This window comes from Paramisgurnus dabryanus, chromosome 19 (assembly GCF_030506205.2).
Source record: "Paramisgurnus dabryanus chromosome 19, PD_genome_1.1, whole genome shotgun sequence".
NCBI lineage: Eukaryota > Metazoa > Chordata > Actinopteri > Cypriniformes > Cobitidae > Paramisgurnus > Paramisgurnus dabryanus.
Window position 1 is genome coordinate 23413587 of NC_133355.1, and position 22297 is coordinate 23435883.

At 37.0% G+C, this 22297-nt stretch overlaps 1 protein-coding gene across 1 annotated transcript in view; it reads right to left on the minus strand.

Moving 5' to 3' along the window:
* The window catches only part of myo1g (myosin IG), a 65828-nt gene that overhangs the window by 20995 nt on the left and 22536 nt on the right, over window positions 1–22297 (minus strand). The window contains exons 16-21 of the mRNA XM_065293696.2: window positions 22030–22237; window positions 20854–21077; window positions 20633–20777; window positions 17774–17878; window positions 13476–13589; window positions 6183–6340 (exon numbers count right to left, since the gene is read on the minus strand). Of these exons, the coding sequence (XP_065149768.1) occupies window positions 6183–6340; window positions 13476–13589; window positions 17774–17878; window positions 20633–20777; window positions 20854–21077; window positions 22030–22237 (954 nt within the window). The remainder of the gene's footprint in view (window positions 1–6182; window positions 6341–13475; window positions 13590–17773; window positions 17879–20632; window positions 20778–20853; window positions 21078–22029; window positions 22238–22297) is intronic.

Here is a 22297-nt window from a genome sequence, read left to right on the forward strand (position 1 = left end):
GATGATGTTAAATTAAAATAGTATAATTGAATAGTATTTATTGTATAGTGCTAGGTCTTTGTCCTGTATACCCAATATTTTGTTTAAATTTAAATTAATTTTAATTGCAAATTGCAGTTAATCTTTTTGAATGGGTTACTATTAAAGAGTTTATGGTATGATTCTAACTAAATTTTTATTTGGTGAATTTAAATAATGATATTGCTTGTAATCTGTTGGCACACTTTTATTGAGTAGATATGGCATAATATTTTTTATTGTATAGTGCTAGATCTTTGTCTAGTATACCCAATATTTTTGTTTAAATTTTAATAAAATGTTTAATTGCAAATTGCAGTTTGGCTTTTTGAATATGTTAATATTAAGGAGTTTATAGAGTAAATCTAAATCAATTTTGATTTGTTGAATGTAATTAATGATATTGCTTGTAATCTGTTGCCACAATTTTATTGAGTAGATGGGGCATATTATTTTTTACAGTGTACTGCTTTCCTCAAACACTCTGATTTTGTACAAAGCTCATCGATCTGAAAAGCGCTGTGTCCCTGATTGGCTACCTAACCTGTACGTTGTGATTGGCCTAAATCCCAGACGCCAGCCGGAAATGTGACGCTCCTTACCATGTTTGAAAGATTCACTCAAAATGCAATCCTAACAGGAGTTAACTTACATGTTGTGAATCAAAGTGGGAGGAATTATGATAATGTCGGTCTTGTCTACATCAGCAAGCTCAGGAAGTAAACTGTTGCCTACAATCCATGTTTTAGTCCAAGAAAAGAGATTTACGTTGGAAACAATAACTGGCGTTTTCGTTTACCTTGGAGTATATACGGTTGGTAATGTTTGTGCCCATCTCTATAAATTTCTTTATTTATTAACCATACACTCAAAACAACACATTAAATATAAAACGAACCTAAAACAACATCACACTGTGAAGAAAATGTCACGTGGAACCATAGCCTACAAAAATGGATTAACTTCGGAAAGTTAATTGAAGCGGAACAAAAACTTAAATGTGTCGAGGCGGTATAGCTGGTAGCGGGTATAAAAGTTAACAATGAATAAGTTTGTGACACAGAATAAAAAAAGAAAACTTGGAGATTCTGAACCAGCAGAGAAAACCAGGACAAAAAGTGGACCTAATCAACTTGCATTATTATTATTTACTTTTGAACAAAGTCTTATTAAATGCAAAGTGTTAATACATTTGCACATTTATTTTCTCTATTGAAAGTGTTTAAGGCTGTTACGTTTTAAAATATGATACATTTCAACAGTTAAGCCTATTGATTACCATTTTGTTGGGGTGATTAGGGACAGGTGGGGCTCGGGACCCTTCCCTACCTCCAAAGTGGGGAATGGCAGAAACATTTTAAGAAACACTGCATTAAAACAATTAACAAAATTGCTGCCCCACTGACTCTTACATCAGCATTATGACAACAGAAGCAATCCTTCGTTATTACATGGCAAAACTGTACAGTAGTATGCTGATAGATTTTAAAATCTGTTGACTAAGACAAGAGGCTATGAAATTATTCCATAAATCACAGTGCCCACAAGACTTAATAAGGTTGTGAAACCACATGTAATGGTTACATAATCATATAGTTCATCAGATTCCTTCTGGCCTACTTAAGTTTCAGTGACACTAAATTTACATCTTGGGAAGGTAGGGAGAGATAATCTGCTCATCTGATTGAGAAATTTGTTCCCTTATTGATATATTACACCAATGGGGAATTACGAAACATGGCTCTTCCTTCCTATGGGACAACAACACAAACACACACACGCTGGGGAATGATGTCATGCATGGCAACAACAGAGCTGATTATTCTTGACATAATATCCACAGATGACACAACCAAAAACAAACTCAAATAACCTCCAAAGTGGCACAAAACACACATATACATGAGTAGTTCGTATGATGGCACATTTACACCAACCAACAGATAAAATTAAGTTTAGAGGACAGTTCATCTGGTAGCAAACATCTACTTTAAACAACCGGATTACTGGAGGAATAGTTCACCAAAATATGTATAAACAAATCTCTCAATCTACTACAATCTACACTCACCTAAAGGATTATTAGAAACACCATACTAATACTGTGTTTGACCCCCTTTCGCCTTCAGAACTGCCTTAATTCTACGTGGCATTGATTCAAAAAGGTACTGAAAGCATTCTTTAGAAATGTTGGCCAATATTGATAGGACAGCATCTTGCAGTTGATGGAGATTTGTGGGATGCACATCCAGGCCACGAAGCTCCCGTTCCACCACATCCCAAAGATGCTCTATTGGGTTGAGATCTGGTGACTGTGGGGGCCATTTTAGTACAGTGAACTCATTGTCATGTTCAAGAAACCAATTTGAAATTATTCAAGCTTTGTGACATGGTGCATTATCCTGCTGGAAGTAGCCATCAGAGGATGGGTACATGGTGGTCATAAAGGGATGGACATGGTCAGAAACAATGCTCAGGTAGGTTGTGGCATTTAATGTGGCATTGGTGTGGGGGATGCCAAGAAAACATCCCCCACACCATTACACCACCAGCAGCCTGCAAAGTGTTAACAAGGCATGATGGATCCATGCTCTCATTCTATTTACGCCAAATTCTGACTCTACCATCTGAATGTCTCAGCAGAAATCGAGACTCATCAGACCAGGCAACATTTTTCCAGTCTTCAACTGTCCAATTTTGGGGTCTTCTGCTGTTGTTGCCCATCCATCTCATGGTTGTGGGTGTTGTGGCTTCACAAATGCTTTGCTGCATACCTCGGGTTGTAACGAGTGGTTATTTCAGTCATAGTTGCTTCTTTTATCAGCTTGAATCAGTTGGCCCATTCTCCTCTGACCTCTAGCATCAACATGCCATTTTCGCCCACAGGATTGCAGCATACCGGAGGTTTTTCCCTTTTCACACCATTCTTTGTAAACCCTAGAAATGGTTGTGCATGAAAATCCCAGTAACTGAGCAGACTGTAAAAAACTCAGAATGGCCCATCTGGCACCAACAACCATGCCACGCGCAAAATTGCTTAAATCACCTTTCTTTCCCATTCTGACATTCAGTCTGAAGTTCAGGAGATTGTCTTGACCAGGACCACACCACTAAATGCATTGAAGCAACTGCCATGTGATTGGTTGATTAGATAATTGCATTAATGAGAAATTGAACAGGTGTTCCTAATAATCCTTTGGGTGAGTGTATGTTCTCTTAATTCAATTTTGTTTACTGTTAAATGTAATTTTTCAAAAAAATTCAGTCTATCTAATTTAATTTCTTTTTTATCTTAACTTTAGAGTTTTTACATTTGGATTAAATTAACTATTCCTTTAACAATGCTCAATATTTTCTTCTGTACTGCATAGATGCATCTAATGAAGAGTCACATTGACCTGACTATCCAAAAACAATTACTTGCCCCACAATTTGCACTGGATTGCATATAAACCTGCCTGGGATAAGCATTTAAGCTCTTAGCACCGCCTGTTCAGAGCTGTTGTTCAAAGCAGGGTGAACATTTTTAGGGAACATTCAGTACTATTTAAATTATTTACACCAACATTCAGAGAAAGACAAAGTTTACAAAGATTTTATATAGTGACTAATGAGGTCAAATAATGAATTATTTAAAAAAAATTAAGCACACACGCAGTGAAACATGCATTGTTTTCAAATACTTAAATTCCCGTTGTGATTTATTCTAAGCTATTCTTCAATTATTAATAGCATATAACACTGCACTCCCATAAACGGATTATTAAAAAATGATATAATAGTATGTACACATTAGAAAGAATTATTTACAAACTTAAACTAAACTCTACTGTACAATTTGGCTCCCAAATCTTCAAAAGCTTCTAATATCCAAACCATCCCAAAACACACACATACACACACACACAAACACCCAGCTGTCTCAGCAGATGGCCAAAAAGAGGTTTAAACACACACACAGACACTGGCATGGTCTTTCCACAAACAAACACACATGACACAGTAAAAATGTCTGTCTTAATCAGGTGAGGGTGCATGACCCAATTCAAAGGTCACAGAGTTTGAGGAAAGACGTAAACTGTAAAACAGGGGTGGATGGAAACCCTTACAGTCTGAATGGGGATGCTTGGTTTTGGTGCATCATGGCAACTTTGGACCCAAACACGGCCACCACGCACGCGGGCAATGTGAGCCGACCTCACAGTCTGTGCTACTTTGTTTGTGTCGGTTTGGTGTGTCCCAAGTTTAGGGTTCAGTTTAAGACTGGTGTCACAAATCTGTACTTTTCTCTCTATTACTGTTCCCTGAAGCTGATTCAAGAATGTCCTACATGCATATGCCAAACATGTACTGTAGGATGACCCTAATTGTCTATGATTAATGTTATGTGTGTCATTATCAACCCTTAATGAAAAATAGGGATGCACCGAAATGAAAATTCTTGGCCGAAACCGAAAATGAGGAAACCAAGGCCGAAAAACCGAAACCGAAACACCGAAATAAATTATTATGCAAATTATTAGTACAAATGCATTTATGGCTATCACTGTGTACTAACTTTACTAGGGGTTTGTTACAGATCACAAAACTCATGGTTCAGATCACATTACAGTTTTTGAGGCACGGATCGGATTATTTTTCAGATCAGCAAAAAGGGGGTGGGGAAAATCTAATAACAAATAAAGAAATTACAAACATTTATAAAAAAGAACAAAGCTGCACATTAATAAGGGCTAACATTAGCATTAGGTACAGAAATCGAATTAAATGAGTCATAACACTGTCTTTATTGTATAAATTAAATATATTATTATTTTTAGAGCTATTTGTCTCTTTGTTAGACTTAAGTAGGTTAATTGAGGTTACTGTCTCTTTAAATAAGCAGAGACTGGTTTATGACTGTAATCTATACATACACTTAAGACATAAACAAATGTTTTTATTAGAAAAAGAATACTTTGGAGATAATTTTGTTTATATGTGCCCTGTCAATAACAGAAAGATTTTACGTTCGCTTGTTTGCGTCTCACTCGTGTGTGCACTATTGAGGGCACTTAAACGCGCGCGCACACAGAGACCGAGGGCAAATCCTAAACAGCGCAGCATGAAAACGTTACGTTGTTTTTCATTGCTTTATTCAGCACATGTATGTTAATGGACTATACAGTATGAGACACATTTGCACGACTCTCTCTTAAGTTTACACATCAAGAGTTCTGATCTTTGAAGGGCGTACTCACTGTGATGATCACGTCTGTACCGGACACAACCGCATGTGCCTCTGTGCGTACTTTAGCGCCTTTTGCGGTTAAATACATCCACGCCGCATACATGTTGCTTCAGACAAGCACGTGCAGGGCGCGGTTTCTGTTTGCGTCATCACAACATTTCGGCCGTATTGTTTCGGTGATAAAAGTCTTTCGGCCGAAAGCCGAAAATGCTCTTTTGGGCTATTTTCGGCCGAAAATTTTCGGTGGCCGAATATTCGGTGCACCCCTAATGAAAAATCTTATAAATATATAATTTAAAATGGAAACATTGTGAGACTCATGCCCCTTTATGCAAATGATTAGCAGCTTTCAGGAGCGACTACCAATGGAAGTGAAGCGTGGAGTCATCCATCGCTCGTCAGTTAGTGCAGTTACTCATTTGTTTTTTAGTATTAGTAGGACAACAAGAATTAGGAATGCTTCTAACGACCTCATTGAAAAAGACGGGTGACACACAGTGACAGTGGGGGACAGAGTGACGTTTGTACATTCTCCCACACACATGCTCACGCACTGTTGGCCTTCCATCACACTTCCGCAGACCCCACTGACGTCTCCTTTTGACGACGCCGTAAAGGGGCCGCGACCCCGTACATTGCCTCGCAGATGGCGGCACAATGGCTTTTGGAGCATTGACTCCAGACGCCCACTGACTTACAAACACCTGTCATAAACACACTCATACAAGCAACGCATAAACAACCCTGCTTTTGTCTGCGCAAGGCCGTAATGTTTTTTCCCTCGGGGCAGGTAATGTGAGAGAATGCCATCGCATGAGTGAGTGCATATGTGTAGCAGTCCCATGAGGTAAAACACCAAAACGTGATGATGAAGCAAACATTTCAAATAAGCTCTTTGACATAATCTTAATGGGTAGCTTATACTGTATCTCACCGTGTGAAGTGGTCTGCAAGGGTGCCCACCAGTTCCCCTACCCGGTCTTGATTTGAGTTCAATTCACCCCTTTGCAGGTGAACCAGAATATCATCATGAGAAGCAGTGTGTAGCGCCACCATCTGGTCAGTGCTGCTTGTTACACTCACACTTACAACCTGTGGGATTGAAGAGAGATTGAATCAGAAACAAAACAAACGCAGAAAATCTATCTTTCTGGTGTCCAACAGATCTTTCAGCCAGCTGCTGACATTCAGTTAGCGTATGCCTTTGAAATCTCAGAGTAAAAAGCTCCTTCATAATGCAATCACTTCCATAACCTTGAGAATGAGTAATGTGCTGGAGGTGATCATGAATGAATGCAATTACTAGATGTGTGTGACTAATCGACGTTGTGCGTCAATGAAATGTGTGTGTGTGTGGGATGCTAGGTGTGATTTAAAGAAGAAGGATGCTATTTGTGTGTACGTGAGAGTGCATAGCCATGTGTTTATGTCATTTACAGACCCCATGAAATTGCTTGGCCAATGCATTTTTACTTTAATAGACTTATTTTTTTGGACAAGGGAACATCAAAGGGCTCATCCCTTGACTGTAAAAATGTTACCCAGGTATAGTCTCAGGACCCACCAAAATATTTTAAAATACACATCTGTTCTCTTTTAGCAGAGAATAGATTTTATTGTCCCTTTTCGAATATTATTAATTGTTAAATTAATTGTATTATTATTTATCAGACTAAACGGTTCTTGATGTCAACAGCCAATGTGCGACCCACAAAGTGGTCCTTGACCCACAGTTAAAAAAAACCTATACTAGCATATAGGGAGCTATACATTTAGATCTTTTACATACATGTTTGCTTTGAATACCGGGAACTATACACATATTATGGTTCACTGAATGTAAAGTTTTTTTCTGAGAATATGAATGGTTACAGACAGCAGCAGGTGCGTCAATGCTGTGCCTGTAGTGGAAGGAAAGCGTTCAGGCAGCTTTAAGCCTCTTTACTGCCACTTGGATGGACAAAGACAAATATGCACGCATATACACAAGTGCAGGTTAATCACTCTGTGCCCTGTGGTAGACGCGACACACCCTGCTGTCTGAGATTTTGAGAAATAAGGCTGGACGGGGAAATATTGAGGTGTTCTCCAATCCCATGCACATGCTGAAATACACAAATATACAAGGAGCATATTGAGTAGTGTGTACCTATAGATTTTAGCATTTTGTGCTTTGATTTTGGAGAAAAATCTGTGAAAGTTGTTGAAATTGATTTAAATATACTCAAAGTTTAAGTACTACATTACAGCCAAAGGGGCGTTCACACTAGACTAAGCATGTGAATATTTTTCGGACGTTTCTGCGTATATAGGCGGGGAGCGTTTTTCTTCCATCTTAGAGAGAAAGGTCACGCAGTTACGTTTACCGGTTTTCTACTCGTCATATGTCCACATTGATCCGAATTCACAAGACAGACTTGAACTTGCAAAATATCTTCACACAAAAATTCCAATTTTCGGTTAATCCACTGAATGCTACATTATAATCCCATTTGAATATTGTTTCTGTAGCTTAGTTGGTAAAGCATTGTGTTTAATTCCTAGAGAATACATGTTTAGTATATAAAATGTAAAATGTACAGCTTAAATGCACTGTAAATCACGGGTTAAAAGTGTTTGCCAAATTAATAAGTAAATGTGAATGCATGAAAGTAGGGATGCACGATCTTGATTTTTCATGGGCGATTTTTATACCGATTTTCTTAACAAGCAAATTGGCAGATTCTGATCCGATTTCCGATTTTTTCTTATCAAGCAAAAAACAAGAAAGAATGAAAGTCTACATAAACAATTTATTTATTTGGTATTTAACAGGCTAAACTTGGTTTGACTATTGAAACCAATAACTGTAACCGTCTAAAATTAACAGCAGTAACTGTGCAGTAGGCTACGTTCAATACAAACATAAGTGTTTAAATGAGACCATGACATGAATGGTTGAGTGAGGGTTGAAGGTCTTGCCTGTTTTGCATTATCAACAGACTTTTGATACTTATTGTGTTCTATCAGGTGAGGAACTTAAATGTCTAACCAAGTTTGTTGTGGTGAATGCAGGGCTCTCAGGATTTATTTAAAAGTTTGGAGTGAGATAACATCTGTTAGGGGAGAGACCCCTCTGCCCCACCAAATTCTCACGTTTTTGCTAGCAGTTCAATGTTACCTATTATTCATAACTGACCAGCACAAATATAAATTATAACAATTGGTAAGTATGATAAAAGACAGACAAATTTATCCAAATTAAATAAATTGCTCTACATAAAAAAATACAAATGTATCAAAATTAAAATGAAATCTGTATTATATACAGTAGTAGGATTGCAGCACTTGCCATCAGTGTGTATTTTAAGCTGTGTTTAAGAGAGAGAGAAGGTTACATGTTTAGTACTACATGGCAATAATAATGAAATACATCTCTGGTCCTTCCATTCATTTCAATTAATAAATTAAGCATAATTTAACAGGTATTTGGCTATATTCAAGAAACCTGCGTTATTTACAGAATTTATCAGATCGTGCTCTTCTAACTTTCACTCTGTGCGTGCATGCGCCGCGCATCCATCCAAGTGATTGACATCAGAGGAGCGCGAGAAAAACTCGAGACAGCTTAACTCGACAGATAACTTCCCTGCGCCTCGTCCATTAATTGTATATAGCAGGAAAAGTTATCAGTCTCTTAGAAATACAAGGTGTGAGTGTGTAAACTGACTGAAATGCGTGTATCTCACAGTGAATGCGTGAGACTTGAGAGCCCTGCGAATGTACTGTTGTTTCTCCGCGATTAACTTGTCCTTTACAGACATTGCAGCTTGCAATCTTAATGTCCTGCGCACCGATTTCGAAATGCTTTTACACAAAACACATGTCTGGGAATGATAAAAATGTAGTCTGTGCACGCGGGTGCACTTCTGGAAAAATCAGCCGGTTGCCGATCGTGCAAAAAACGGCCGGTTCCGATCTCTGGCCACTCAACCGGTGCATCCCTACATGAAAGGAAGTACAAATGAATGCAACATATGACTGCATATAAGGAGCTCAGATGCAAAAGCCGCTTAACGCCACCTCCGTCAAAAATGAGATATGATACAGTATCAATCGAATGCTTTGGGCACATATTGTATGTTTATCAAATACCTTTGCTTCAAATCAGCTTAACCATTCAGAAATACCACTTTGATGGCAGAGTCCACTAAATGCCAAATCCGGTAGGCTAATGTTAGATTGAGAAATATTTATTAAAAACTGCTATGTTAATCAGTGGCAGGTTAGAAAGAAAGTTTTAAGGACTGTATTCACGTCTTCAAAAGCATCATACGTTTTGTCAAACTTGAGATTTCCTTTTATGTTAATTAACTCAAAACTCAGTGGTTATAGGATAATGTGGTAACGCTTTAGATTACAGCCCGGAAGTACTGCGTAAGTACAGCGAATTTACAGCGTATGTTTCTGTAGTTACAGTTTACATATAATATACGTACGTGTAATTATAAGGGAACAATTTATAATATTTGGGGAATAAAGGGGTAACAACCAGGAAAAATACAAATAATATATGCAGTAAAGTACTGCATAAGTACAGCGAATTTACAGCGTATGTTTCTGTAATTATAGTTTATTTATGAAGTACGTACGTGTAATTATAAGGGAACAATTTATAATATTTGGGGAACAAAGGGGTAACAACCAGGGAAAATAGAAATAATATATGCAGTAAGTATTATAGATTACTAAACAACAAAACTTGAAATTCAGTTAATGTGTTTATGCTATACAATACAATTTATTTAGAATTTTCAATAAAGGTTACTTACCTTAAGAAAGAAAAAGAGTACAGGAATTTGTTGGGTCATCAAGCAAAATTAAAAATAGGCAAGGCAACTATGGTGAAAACAAAGCAAGCAAAACTAGAACTACACTCTTAGAACGAATGTGTTAAAAACAACACATTAGTGTTGATTCTGGGACGACATACTAAATGCGTTGTCCCAGAATCCATCCATCTCTGTGTTATTATGGAAACAACACATTTTGTGTTACTTTTAACACAACTTGTGTGATATTTTAACACAAAATCAACACAAAATGACACATAATGTGTTAAAATTACACGTAATGTGTTAAAAACTCAACACACAAAGATGTGTAAAAAAATTAACACATCCTTTCTAAGAGTGTATTTTCTGTAGTTACTGTGTAAATATACCATTGTTTTGTGTTGTTACAGTCTAAGTCAAAAAATTTTACCCCCTTGTTTCACGTAGTAGGAGTAAGTACAGAATCTGCGGGCTGTAAATTAAAGTGGCACTTGTTACCCCCTTGTTTCACGTAGTTACAGAGTAAATGCAACATCTGCGGGCTATAAATTAAAGTGGCACTTGTTACCCCTTGTTTCACGTAGTTAAAGAGTAAATACAACATCTGCGGGCTGTAAATTAAAGTGGCACTTGTTACCCCTTTGTTCCGAAAATATTATAAATTGTTCCCTTAAAATTCCCTTTATAAGTACACTATAATTACAGAAATGTATGCTGTAAATTCGCTGTACTTACGCAGTACTTTACTGCATATATTATTTGTATTTTTCCTGGTTGTTACCCTTTAATTCCCCAAATATTATAAATTGTTCCCTTATAATTACACGTACGTACTTCATAAGTAAGCTATAATTACAGAAACATACGCTGTAAATTCCCTGTACTTACCCAGTACTTTCCGGGCTGTAATCTAAAGCGTTACCGATAAGGTTGTGCTAATGTTATACATTGTGAATGTACTTTTGCATTGTTGATCAAAGTCACAGTGCTTTCATTGCCACACAACGAGTTGGCATTTTTTCTTAGCAGAGCAGCTAACTTAAAGGGATACTCCACTTTTTTCAAAAATATGCTCATGTTTTGAAAGAAATAAGTTTTTTTTTTTTTCATTTTTACCTGAAGTTTCAAAGTGAAATTTCTGCTTTTTTATTTGATGTCAGCTCTAAAAATATGCTGTTTGCTCTTTGAATTTAAGAGAATTGTGCCTGAAAAGTCCTGGAAAAAACAGATTTTTATTTGATGATTGAGATTAAGAAGAGAATGGGAACCCTGAATATGCTTTACTATAAGAAAGCCACAATAAAGTTCACAATCAAAGTTCTAACCGTTTGCTTTAAAAAAAAAAAAAACTTTTTACTTTTACTTCAAATATTTAAGTACATTAAATATCAGAAAATTCATTTTGATACTTAAGTACAGTATATATCAGATACTTTAAGACTTTTACTTAAGTAATATTTTAAAAGATAACTTTCACTTCTACCAAAGTCTTTTTCTAGTTCAATACTTGTACTTTTACTCAAGTATTGCTTTCTAGTACTTTACATAACACTGCTTAGAAAACATGTCAAAGGCACTTAGAGGATTTTGCATCTGAACTCCTCATGATGATATACAAGTAATAAACTATAGTTTTCTTTGCTTTTATGAGTTTGGAAAACATCCAAACACTGGGACACATTAATAAAAGTACAGGATCACGTGTAGGATTGCCATGTCTGTGTCTGCAGCTCTGGGACAGCTGACACAACCAGACTGTGTGTTAATCATAGCAGTGCGTCAGTCTATGCTGAAATGAGATTAAAACCACAATGCACTGGCCTGTCACAAAACAAAATACTCGTCTGGGACAGCTTGACCTGGAAGGGTCAGAAAAGTTCAGATTATGAATTTGGATGGTGACCAGATAGACTGCAGTAAACGCTGGACGACTCTGAAAGGGAAAATCTCAAAAGACCTGCACAGAGTATATGGGTCATATTTCAACCCAAAATCAGATTTCAGATTTGTGGGTGAAACATGACCTGGATATGTTGTGTTTGAGATTTCACAGTCAATTTGATTACATTTTGAAATTTAACTATTTTCTTTAAATCTAAAACATATAATTGTTATATAAACCTTTTTAACATAGTAAGAGATGCAGATAATATTTCTACTATATGGTTCATGTCATCAATAGTTGTCAGAAACCTTTAACACATGAATAAATGCAATGATTTGGTACTATAATGCAGTTTGTTCTGCAAATCTTGCTGATCTGGGGTACGTTTCCCAAAAGCATTGTTAGCCAACTAATGTCAAAAGTTACGTCTTTACTGACAAAGTTCAACGATTTGGTGTTTCGAACATTGTGAACATTCGCAAGCTGCATTGCAAACTTGTGTGGTTTGAATGACAGCTCTTCACCTGTCATTAGAAGCATAGTTCCTTGTTATTATAATATGTAGACTTACGTTGATCATGCTTTTGAACAAAATAAGCAACAAGACATGTAGTCAGGAGCATTAAGACCCTGGGGAATCCCTGGGAGGAATGATGTAAGAGGGAACTTGCGCATGAATTAAATATATTGAAAATAAACAACAGATAACTAAATCACGATGACAAAATCAGTCTTCCGATGCAATATATTTTATTTGCAGCAATAATCTAACATTAAATTGATTTGCAAAGATTAATGAGTACTTCACCTCCCATGTGACATCATCAACTATGTTGCTAAACCAACATGGTTCAAATGACGAATGTGCGACAAAGTTACTATGCTTTCGGGAAACAGTCGTGACAAGGTAGTTCGTTTCTCCAACTATGCATCATACTATGGTGGTTCTGCAGCGAGTTACTTCGTTGTTCGGGAAACGCACCCCTGACCAATAGCGCTATTCTCTCTCTCTCTCTCTCTCTCTCTCTCTCTCTCTCTCTCTCTCTCCGCCTGGGAGTCTGATCGTTCTTCACTAAATCCATATAGAACATGTGTACAACTGTAAATTTAATTTGTGCGTGTATGCGATTATGGGAGGGGCATTCAGTTTGCAATATGCAATGTGTGACCAAATGCCTCTTTCATCTTGCAGTAAGAACCTAGACAGGATGTAGGTCAGACACACACACACACACACACACACACACACACACACACACACACACACACACACACGCACACACACACACAGTCCTGGTCACTGAGACAGAGACAGAAGTTTATGTATGACCCTGTTAAAAGAAAGTTAAGGTGACTGCAGCAGACAGATGATGCGCTGACCCACATTGCTTAAAACACAAGTTGCATAATACAAAAACGAACCCAAACAATGACAGCACATAGATACCAAGACCTGCGTCTGTTTTTCTTTCATGTCTGCAAATTCTGTCTGCCTGCTAAGCGTGTTTCGGCAATCTAAAATACTTACAGAATCGAGCGTTATCCGTTTCTGCACTTTAAAGTGTTTTTTGGGTTCCAGTCTGTAAATGTGCTTGTCGGTGATGAGCAGAGCTCTGTCCTTCGTGTTATTGAACCAGTTGAGCTGGAGAAACAAGAGATCAGGAAAAAGTGGGAAAAACAAATAAACAAGAGAGACCACTGACTACAATAATAAGTGACAATAAAATGCATTTAACTATTGCAATGCATTATATAAAACATGTTACACTATACTACCAGCACATGTTTCTGCTTTTAACAACAGCCTGTGGAATTGGGTTGGCGGTGTGAAAGAAAGATGTGCAGCAGTTGTATGTGTAGCTCCATCGGTACAATACTGTTTAATGCTTAAAGGCAGTCGAATGCGGAGCTTGCCATCTGCATGACAGCTTCAGTCACAGGACGGCAGATGACAAGGTTTGTGTAATATTGGTACACACGAAAAGATTTTTTACATCTTATAAGATTTTCAAAATGTGATAGATCACAAACATGAGGATAAAAAAATCCTAGATTTAACCATTTTGTTCCTATTGTGTGTCATGATGTGTCAAAGACAGCACACCACACACAAACAGATTTTCAACCAGAGTGTCAAATGTGAACACGGGAAATCTCACAAAATCTCGCAAGATTTCAGAATAAGCATCGCGGACGATATGTAGGAAGAAATTTCAATGATAGTGTTTGGAATGATTTTCACAGAAAATTCAAGGGGATAAAAAAAAAGGGTTTGGGGGAAGTCGTGGAGACAGCGGAAACATGGTCCATCTATGCTGTCCACATCAACTTCACTTTGTGCTGCGCCATGACTGCTTCCCTCTTCCATCATCTTGCTTTCTGATTGGATATTGTTTAGTTTCACATGATAATCTCAAGAGCGTGTGCGCCTTTGTCCTCAGGGTTCCCCCCACACATCAGGATTTCTGATCGTAAATATTAAACATGCTTAATATTTACAGTACGATGCGCGATCGGGGCGGATCCAACATTCTTCTGATCAAGTTCGGACACTCTTAACACACCTCACACCAAGGGAAAATCTGATAAGATAATCTGTAGAACCATCAAGATAATCAGGACACAGCTAGGACTGTCGGAAGGGGGGAAATAGGCCCAAAATCAGCCCGATTATCTTTTGGTGTGTACCCAGCATTGGATGATGAAAAGGAGACTTTTCAATTTTTTTACTATATTAACATGTACATACTTCTGTAAAGCTTCTTGTAAAAATGTACACTGTAAAATGTGTTACAGGAATACAAATAAATACAATGAATGGAAATACACACAATAATAGCATAGTATTGTTACTTTATATCACTTAAAGTATAGTTCACCCCAAAACAAATTTTTTTATGTTATCAATCTAAGGCCATCCGAGTAGGTGACTATTTTCTTCAGTGGAACAGTAAAGCAGATTTTATCTGAATCCATGATCTTTTGTGATTCATAAAATGCAAATCCACATGTACCATTATCTTCACAATGTTTTGAAGCCTTAAAAAGCAAAATGATCTGTTTGTGCAAGAAAATAATGATAATATTGGAGTGCAGGCTTTGTGTCGCATAATGAAGTCATTTGTGTGACAGGAAGCTTGCTGAAACAGGGATGTGCTAAAAACCGATTGCCTGAGGCTACGGATTATATTGGTTATGATGTTGTAAATAATGTTTAGTGTTTCACACAGACAAATAGTATTGCTTTATAAGAAATTTATATTGTCATGAGGCAATGTGGTGCCTGTATCTCCTTTTTTGCATCCAAGTAATGGCACGTATTGGCTTGTTAAGTCATGACAAAAGGTCCAAGCCTCCACTTGTTTCAATAAAGGATATTATTAAAACAGCTGTTTATGAGCACTGTTTATTCATATTACACATTTAAGCGAAAATTTTATAAATTCACAGATGGAATAACAGATAGCAATATGATAATAATTCATAAAAAAATCCATGTCCATGTCTGGTCATCTCAGAAAACTTCCTTGAAAATTACTTTTCAACTGAAGAAAGAAAGACAAACATCTTGGATGACATGAAGGTGGGAGTAAATTATTGGGATTGTTTTATGAAAGTGGAGTAATCCTTTAACAAGCGAATAGACTTTTTATGACAATGGTTTCAGCTAGAAATTTTCTTTACACTCTTAAGAAAAAAGGTTCTTCAAAGGTTCTGAAACAATGGTAAAGGTTCTATATAGAACCATAGCTTACTGAAGAACCATTTTTTGCTGAAATGGTTCTTTGTCTTGGCAAAAGGGTTCTTTATTTCCCTCCTTTTTAAAAAAAAAAATTTAGTCAGTTATTTTCAAGCTGCCTCTTGATTATTTTCACCTGTTAAAGCCCTGAATCATCAGTCTTGCTGAATCGCCTGCAGACTAACACCACAAACAGGTAAGAGAGGAAAATAATCATCATTTACTGTTAAAAACATTTTGAAAATGTAAGTTTTGTGTGTTCTTATTGTAATTTATTTATTTTATAACAGGTAAACTTTATACTGTAAGCTTCATTCCGTTTAAAGCAGGTAAGCTTCATATTGTTTTAAATGATAGGAGACTCTGCTTTAACAATGACTTAGGATAATGATTTGTTAAAGTGTTCAAAAGCATATACATGTATATTTTACATTAAGTTTATTAAACTAATTATGAAAAGAATGTGGTACAACATGTGTATAGTTTTTTTATTGATATTTCAGAGTTTTTACATGTGAGGTAATCTTGCTGGGAGTGAAGGCAGTGTATATGACCGCTTGATATGAGAGACACATCCTGTTTTTAAAGGTGATGTATGCATGTTTCTTTCAATGCTGGCATTAAAAAAATAGTTTAAACATTTTGGAGATTGTGTGTGTGATCTTGTGGCACATTTACTTGTGATAACAGAATTATTTTTGTCTATCTGTTGTAGGTGGATCATGAGTGAAGCTCTGCAGGTCTGCCATTGGCTTGATAACAATGGTTTATGTGAATTAAGTGAATTCAATTTATAAATAAATCTTTCACCAAGCATTCACCTATTTACTGACAAAACAGGTATCTTGAGCAAATCATATTAAAACTTCTGTCGAATCATGTTTTACATACAGTATGTAAGCAAACTCCAGGCTAATATTAACTTGTTTTGTCTCCATGTCTTATCCTTTCTCCCATCTCCAACAGATCCATTCAGCCTGATGCTCAACCTTGTATGATGATGACCACAGCCAGGTGATGAAGATCTGTGTTAATCACAGCCTGCATCTCAAGATCAACATGACAATAGCAGACCATTTCTTATCTTACTCTTATCTGACTAAATGTTCAGCATCATTGCAACAAAACAAAGAACATTGGATGGAGTATTGAAGTATTGGATTATCCCGTAAAGAAAATAATATGGACTTTTTTGGTGAGATTCTACAAAGATTGACACAATCCTATTGACTTTTATTTTTACAGTTAATAATGCATTATAAACATCCCATTCATTTGTATTATATGTCATCGATCTGTTTGTGCTAAAATGTATACATCTGAATGTAATGTCAATAATATGTTAATATTCAGGATTTATTATCATTTGCATGTTTTGATGTTGCATGTCATGATTTTATTGATTTCATGTAATTGTTGTCTATTTAAAATGATTTTAATTGCCAAATTTTATTGTTAATTTATTTAATATTGAAGCTGTTATTTAACATCCATATCTTATTTGAGTAGTGATTTGTTATATTTGCATAATAATTAATATATTTATTCTGATTGTGATTTTAATGCACATATTTATTATTGTATGACACCTCATGTTATGAAAAAGTGAAAATAAAAGTATGTTCTGATGTCTTGCAATTCTGTTTTTAAACTGTTAAACCTTATAAAGTGCTATAAATAAGAAAAAACAAATAAAAAAATAATCCTCCTGACTGCTGATAAATGAAAGGGTTCTTTATAGCACCACTGAGGTTCTATTTAGCACTTTTTCAAGGCAAGGTTCTATATAGAACCATCTAAAAAAGGGTTCTATATAGTACCAGAAAGGGTGCTGCTATTGTTACGAGCTGAAGAACCCTTATTTGGTACTATATAGAACCATTTTTCTTAAGAGTGTAGTGTACTACTGAAGTAAAAAGGTGACCTACATCTTGAATGGCCTGCATTTTTTGGGGGGGGGGGGGGGGTGAAATATGTCTTTAACCTCCACAATTTTCATTTTACACAGCTACATGGGAAAAACAAATATTGTTTTTGTCAATGCAATAAAGAACACTGAAGTAAAAAAAAAAAACACTGACACCTACCATTCTGACAAAGCATGAGAAGAGGACCTGGCCATACTGGTCTTTGTTTTTCAGCTCTTTAGTGATACGCACAAAGTTGGAGCTTGTCAGCGGCGAGTCCTTGGCCTGCGATCGAGAGACACATTTCTTCATTGAAGACATTCAAATCTTAACGTCACAAACACTCACACACTTGTGTATTTATCATTCCCATAATAACAATTCAGATGAGACTGTGATGGATTCAACAACGTGGTCATGATCATCAGCAGCCCACTCCAGTGATGCTTCAAGCAGGCGCAACAACTTATCTGCGACAGCAGATTGTCAACTGCGCTTGTGAATAATCTTTTGACTCATGTAGATGATCTGACAGCTTCAAAGGGCTTTGAAATCTCATATGTCACAGCTGATACAAATTGTGACGACTGTTCACAATTCATCTCGTTGGCTTAAAAAAATGTGTTATGAAGTACCACAGTAAGAATTTCGTCAAGAATGACGTTCTTATTTAAGAAGCTCTAAAAGAGTCTCTTGTCAACAAAAGAAAACATTTCACATCACTGGAACCACAGGGCTATCAACTTTCATTAACGTTGAGTTTGCATTGTTGTATTTATATAAATACATTGTTTAGTATTTCTGAAATTAAATTTGTATGTGTATACCCATATTCCACTGGGTGTCTCTGTGCAGTTTCTGTGTGATGCGCGGGCACAGAAGGGTCTTCTGAGTGTTTGCTGAATGATTGGTTACTTTCCTAAGGAAAATGCCCTACCAAGTAACTAATAAGATGCACTTATGGATACTTTCTTATTTATCTGCTTGTGACTTTTAACATATCTGCTAGATTTACTAGTACTTAAGAGTTGGGGTTTCTTCAAATGCATTGAGTACTTACAGTTGCATTTCTAAAGCCTGGTTTCACAGATCAGGCTTAGCTAAAGCAAGGACTAGGCCTTAGTTAAATTAAGATGTTTAAGCATCTTTATAAATATGCATTAGAAAATAGGTTACTGTCATTGCAAGCTATTTTCTGTCGAGACAGCTAAAACATGCATTTAGTCAAGGTTTAGCCTTAAGCCTTGTCTGTGAAACCAGGGGGATGTTTCTAATAGGAGTAAACATATTTTCTTCATACTAAAAATGTAACTATGAAAATAATGAGGAACAGTCTTCATTTTATGCTGATAAAGGCCTAAAAGATTCAACGATTATGGGCCATAGTGCATTAAAATGGCAAAGTATTCCTGGAGTGATGAACCACTGGGGTTTATTACAGTTAAAACTTTAATAAGTTTAATTAATGTTTAAATCCTGCATAATATATGCAAAGTCAAGGTGTTCTGAAGGTAATGTAGCACCTATACATTTCTCTCAAGCAAATATCATCATTATATATAGGGCTGGGCGGTATATTTTGTTACTATGAAATAAAATGTCAGATGTAACAGGTTTTTCTATTCTGTGTACTCCGCGTAAATAAGTGGGTGTGGCTGACTCTGCACCCCTGGATGTTAGACTGAGTGTGTAAGAGAACAGGAAATAATCCAAACGAGTAATTTTTTTTCATAAAAAGTGCCAGTAAGTCCACCGCGCGATGGGTCTCTTTGTCCCTCTCTCTCGCTCGCTCTCGCATGCAGAGGGCTCTAGAAAGGTGGCAAGGAGCTGTGCCGTCAAATAAAGAAATCACTTCCCCAACATAACTTATCTCAAGACTTATCTTTTGTTATCTTTAGTGCATTTTCACTTTAACACTAACTTAATCTTATATTTTTAAAACTGTTGCGAGCATTTAGTTAAAAGCTAACTATTAGCCATTGGCAAATTTCTGCAAATGTGTATATTCAAAAACAATATAAACATAAAGATGAAAACATATATATCATGATATTAAATGACTCATTCCGTGAAATTGATTATTAACCTATTAATATACATGAATATACAGTACTGTGCATAAGTCTTATGGTGCAATCACACCAGCCGCGGTAGAGGCGACAAAAACGTGCTATTCGCGCATAGTTGGACGTTTGAACATTTGAGTTTACTCGCCTCACTCGTGCATGAAAATCTAGTCATTCGAGACATTCACGCAGAAATTTGCGTCATGGGAGGGGCTTCTGCGACTTCACTGAGACTCCGCTTGCTTCCTGTAATCAGGTCACTACTAAAGCAAGATCCTGATTGGTTAACGCGGCGCAAAAATCGGTGCGTTTCCTGCGGGAACAATAATTTCGTGTGGAAAGCGTGTTCAGCGCCACGCCTTCCGCGCCGCAGGATGTCTAACCGTATCTTTGCATTAACATGTAAATCACTCGCGCTTGCCGCCGCTACCGCTTCTGGTGTGAACCCTGCATCAGGCCACCACTATCAGACTTGTTGTTTAAGAAGTTTTAATGTCTATCCATATTTATTTTTCAATCTATTTCATTAAGATACAAACAGAAAATACAGGAAATATGTACAAAAAATTTAAAAAAGTAATTTTCAGGACTAAATGTCTTTTTTAGGCATTGTCAGTGTTTCGTGTGACCTCTCTTGGCACGAAAAACATCTTGAGGGTTTTTGAGCAGAATTAAGTAAAAAGACTAATTTCTTTCATTTATTTTTTTTATCTCTTTTTTTAAGAGATCCTGCAGTTTCCTGCTATTGCTCAAGTGGAAGGGGAGTTTACCCTAAAAACTTGACACATCATTTTTATACAGTTTTTAATACTACACATTTCCTATATTTTCTGGATGCATTCTATTAAAGAGACTTAGAAACAATTATATATCATCACTATAACATTGCAAAAACAACAAATCTAATTCTGGCAAGGTTTGCACAGTACTGTATAACTACAAACATACACACATTTACTAATTAAAAACTTACATTGGCCAGATAGTCTCTCTCCCAGGCCCGACTGTAACCCCAGTCGACTCTTTCACCGCACAGAGCGGCCAGAGCAGCTACCTTCGCTCTCACCTCTGCCATATCTGACGGGGGGATATTTTTGATGAGCTGTCGTGCCCACCATCTTAGAGAGATAGAGATACTAAGTTAGTTAAGGAACACATAAAAGCACCTGATAAGCATTAGGCATGATGACATACCGGCGGTAAAGGTGTTGCGTGATCTTGTGAAACTGCATCAGGGCTGCAGGGGGCACCGGCCACTCCACGCTCTTCCCATAGTCCGCCATGTTTCGAACGTTGGTGAATCGTCTCTCCACCTCCCAGAAGTGAGCCTTCACCTTATAGCATTTATAATGTGCCATTATAGTATAGATGGCTCTGATCTTCCTACAGCGCATCCGTGCTAATGCTCCTCTCCATACCTGCAGAAGTACAGAAAAAATACAGAGAGAGGTCAAGATGAAATAAGATGAAGTATTCCTGTAGCTTGCAATATCAATCCCTGCGTTAAATCCTAATCAATAAGTATTTTGATGTCCTTTCTTCATGAAATTAGGGATATTCGAGTGCACTTTAGTATTTTTGGTCACACTCATTTTATACTAATTCACATCAAGATTGCAGTGAACTGGAAACACCAAATAATCATAGTCATTTTGGACCAAAATCTGAACTCAAAAGCAATGATACTTAAAGGTGGGGTGCATGCTATTTGAAAAAATTTTTGGAAAAGGGAGTCGGGCTGAGTACCAAAACACACTTGTAGCCAATCAGCAGTAAGGGGTGTGTCTACTAACCAACATCATTGCCTGGGTTGCATATGTGTGGGGCAGGTATATCAAAAGAAGGTCCAGATTATATTGCACGGTCGTGTTTGTTTAGGTGATTTCAAATATCAACATTGGCTTTCAGAGATCATGCACCCCGCCTTTAATACGTTTAAAAACCTATATAAATGCTAAAGTTTAGGTGTGGGTGTATATCAAGAGTTAAACTCTGCATGGTTAAAAACTGAGTTTGTATGAGGTCGCAGACTGAAGCGGGACCTGATCTCTAGGTGTTAGAATCCAATCTTTTAATCTGAACACATATTAAAATGTAAGAAGTCAAGAATGATTCAGTGAGACAGCTGGAGAGAAAGCAAAAAACATGGAAATGAAAAGATGAAAAATGATCGAGACAGAAAGGGAGAGAGGCAGCAGAGGTAGAGCGCCTGACTCATGGGAAACAATAAAGATGGGTGATAGACAGAGACCTAAACCGCCCCAGGAAATAGATAGGCAAAAAGAAAAAAAAAGAGAAAGAGAGAGAGAGAGAGAGAGAGAGAGAGAGAGAGAGAGAGAGAGAGAGAGAGACAGATAGAGCATTCATCACCTTCTGTAAGAAGAGCACAAGTATAGGAATGAGTGCGGCTCTCTCCTGCTCCAGGGTGAAGAGTGTGCGAGGCGTTCTCACAAAGAGCTTGGTGTGGCCGTATGCTACATCATCCTCAAATCCGTGTTGATTCACAATGGCCTCCACGGCCTCCTGGTCTGTACTCATCAGATGATTGGGCCACGTGTACTCACAGGTCATCTTATATCTGAACACAGAGAAGACACAGTCTTTATTGAAATACTCACGTTATACCTTATTTAAAAAC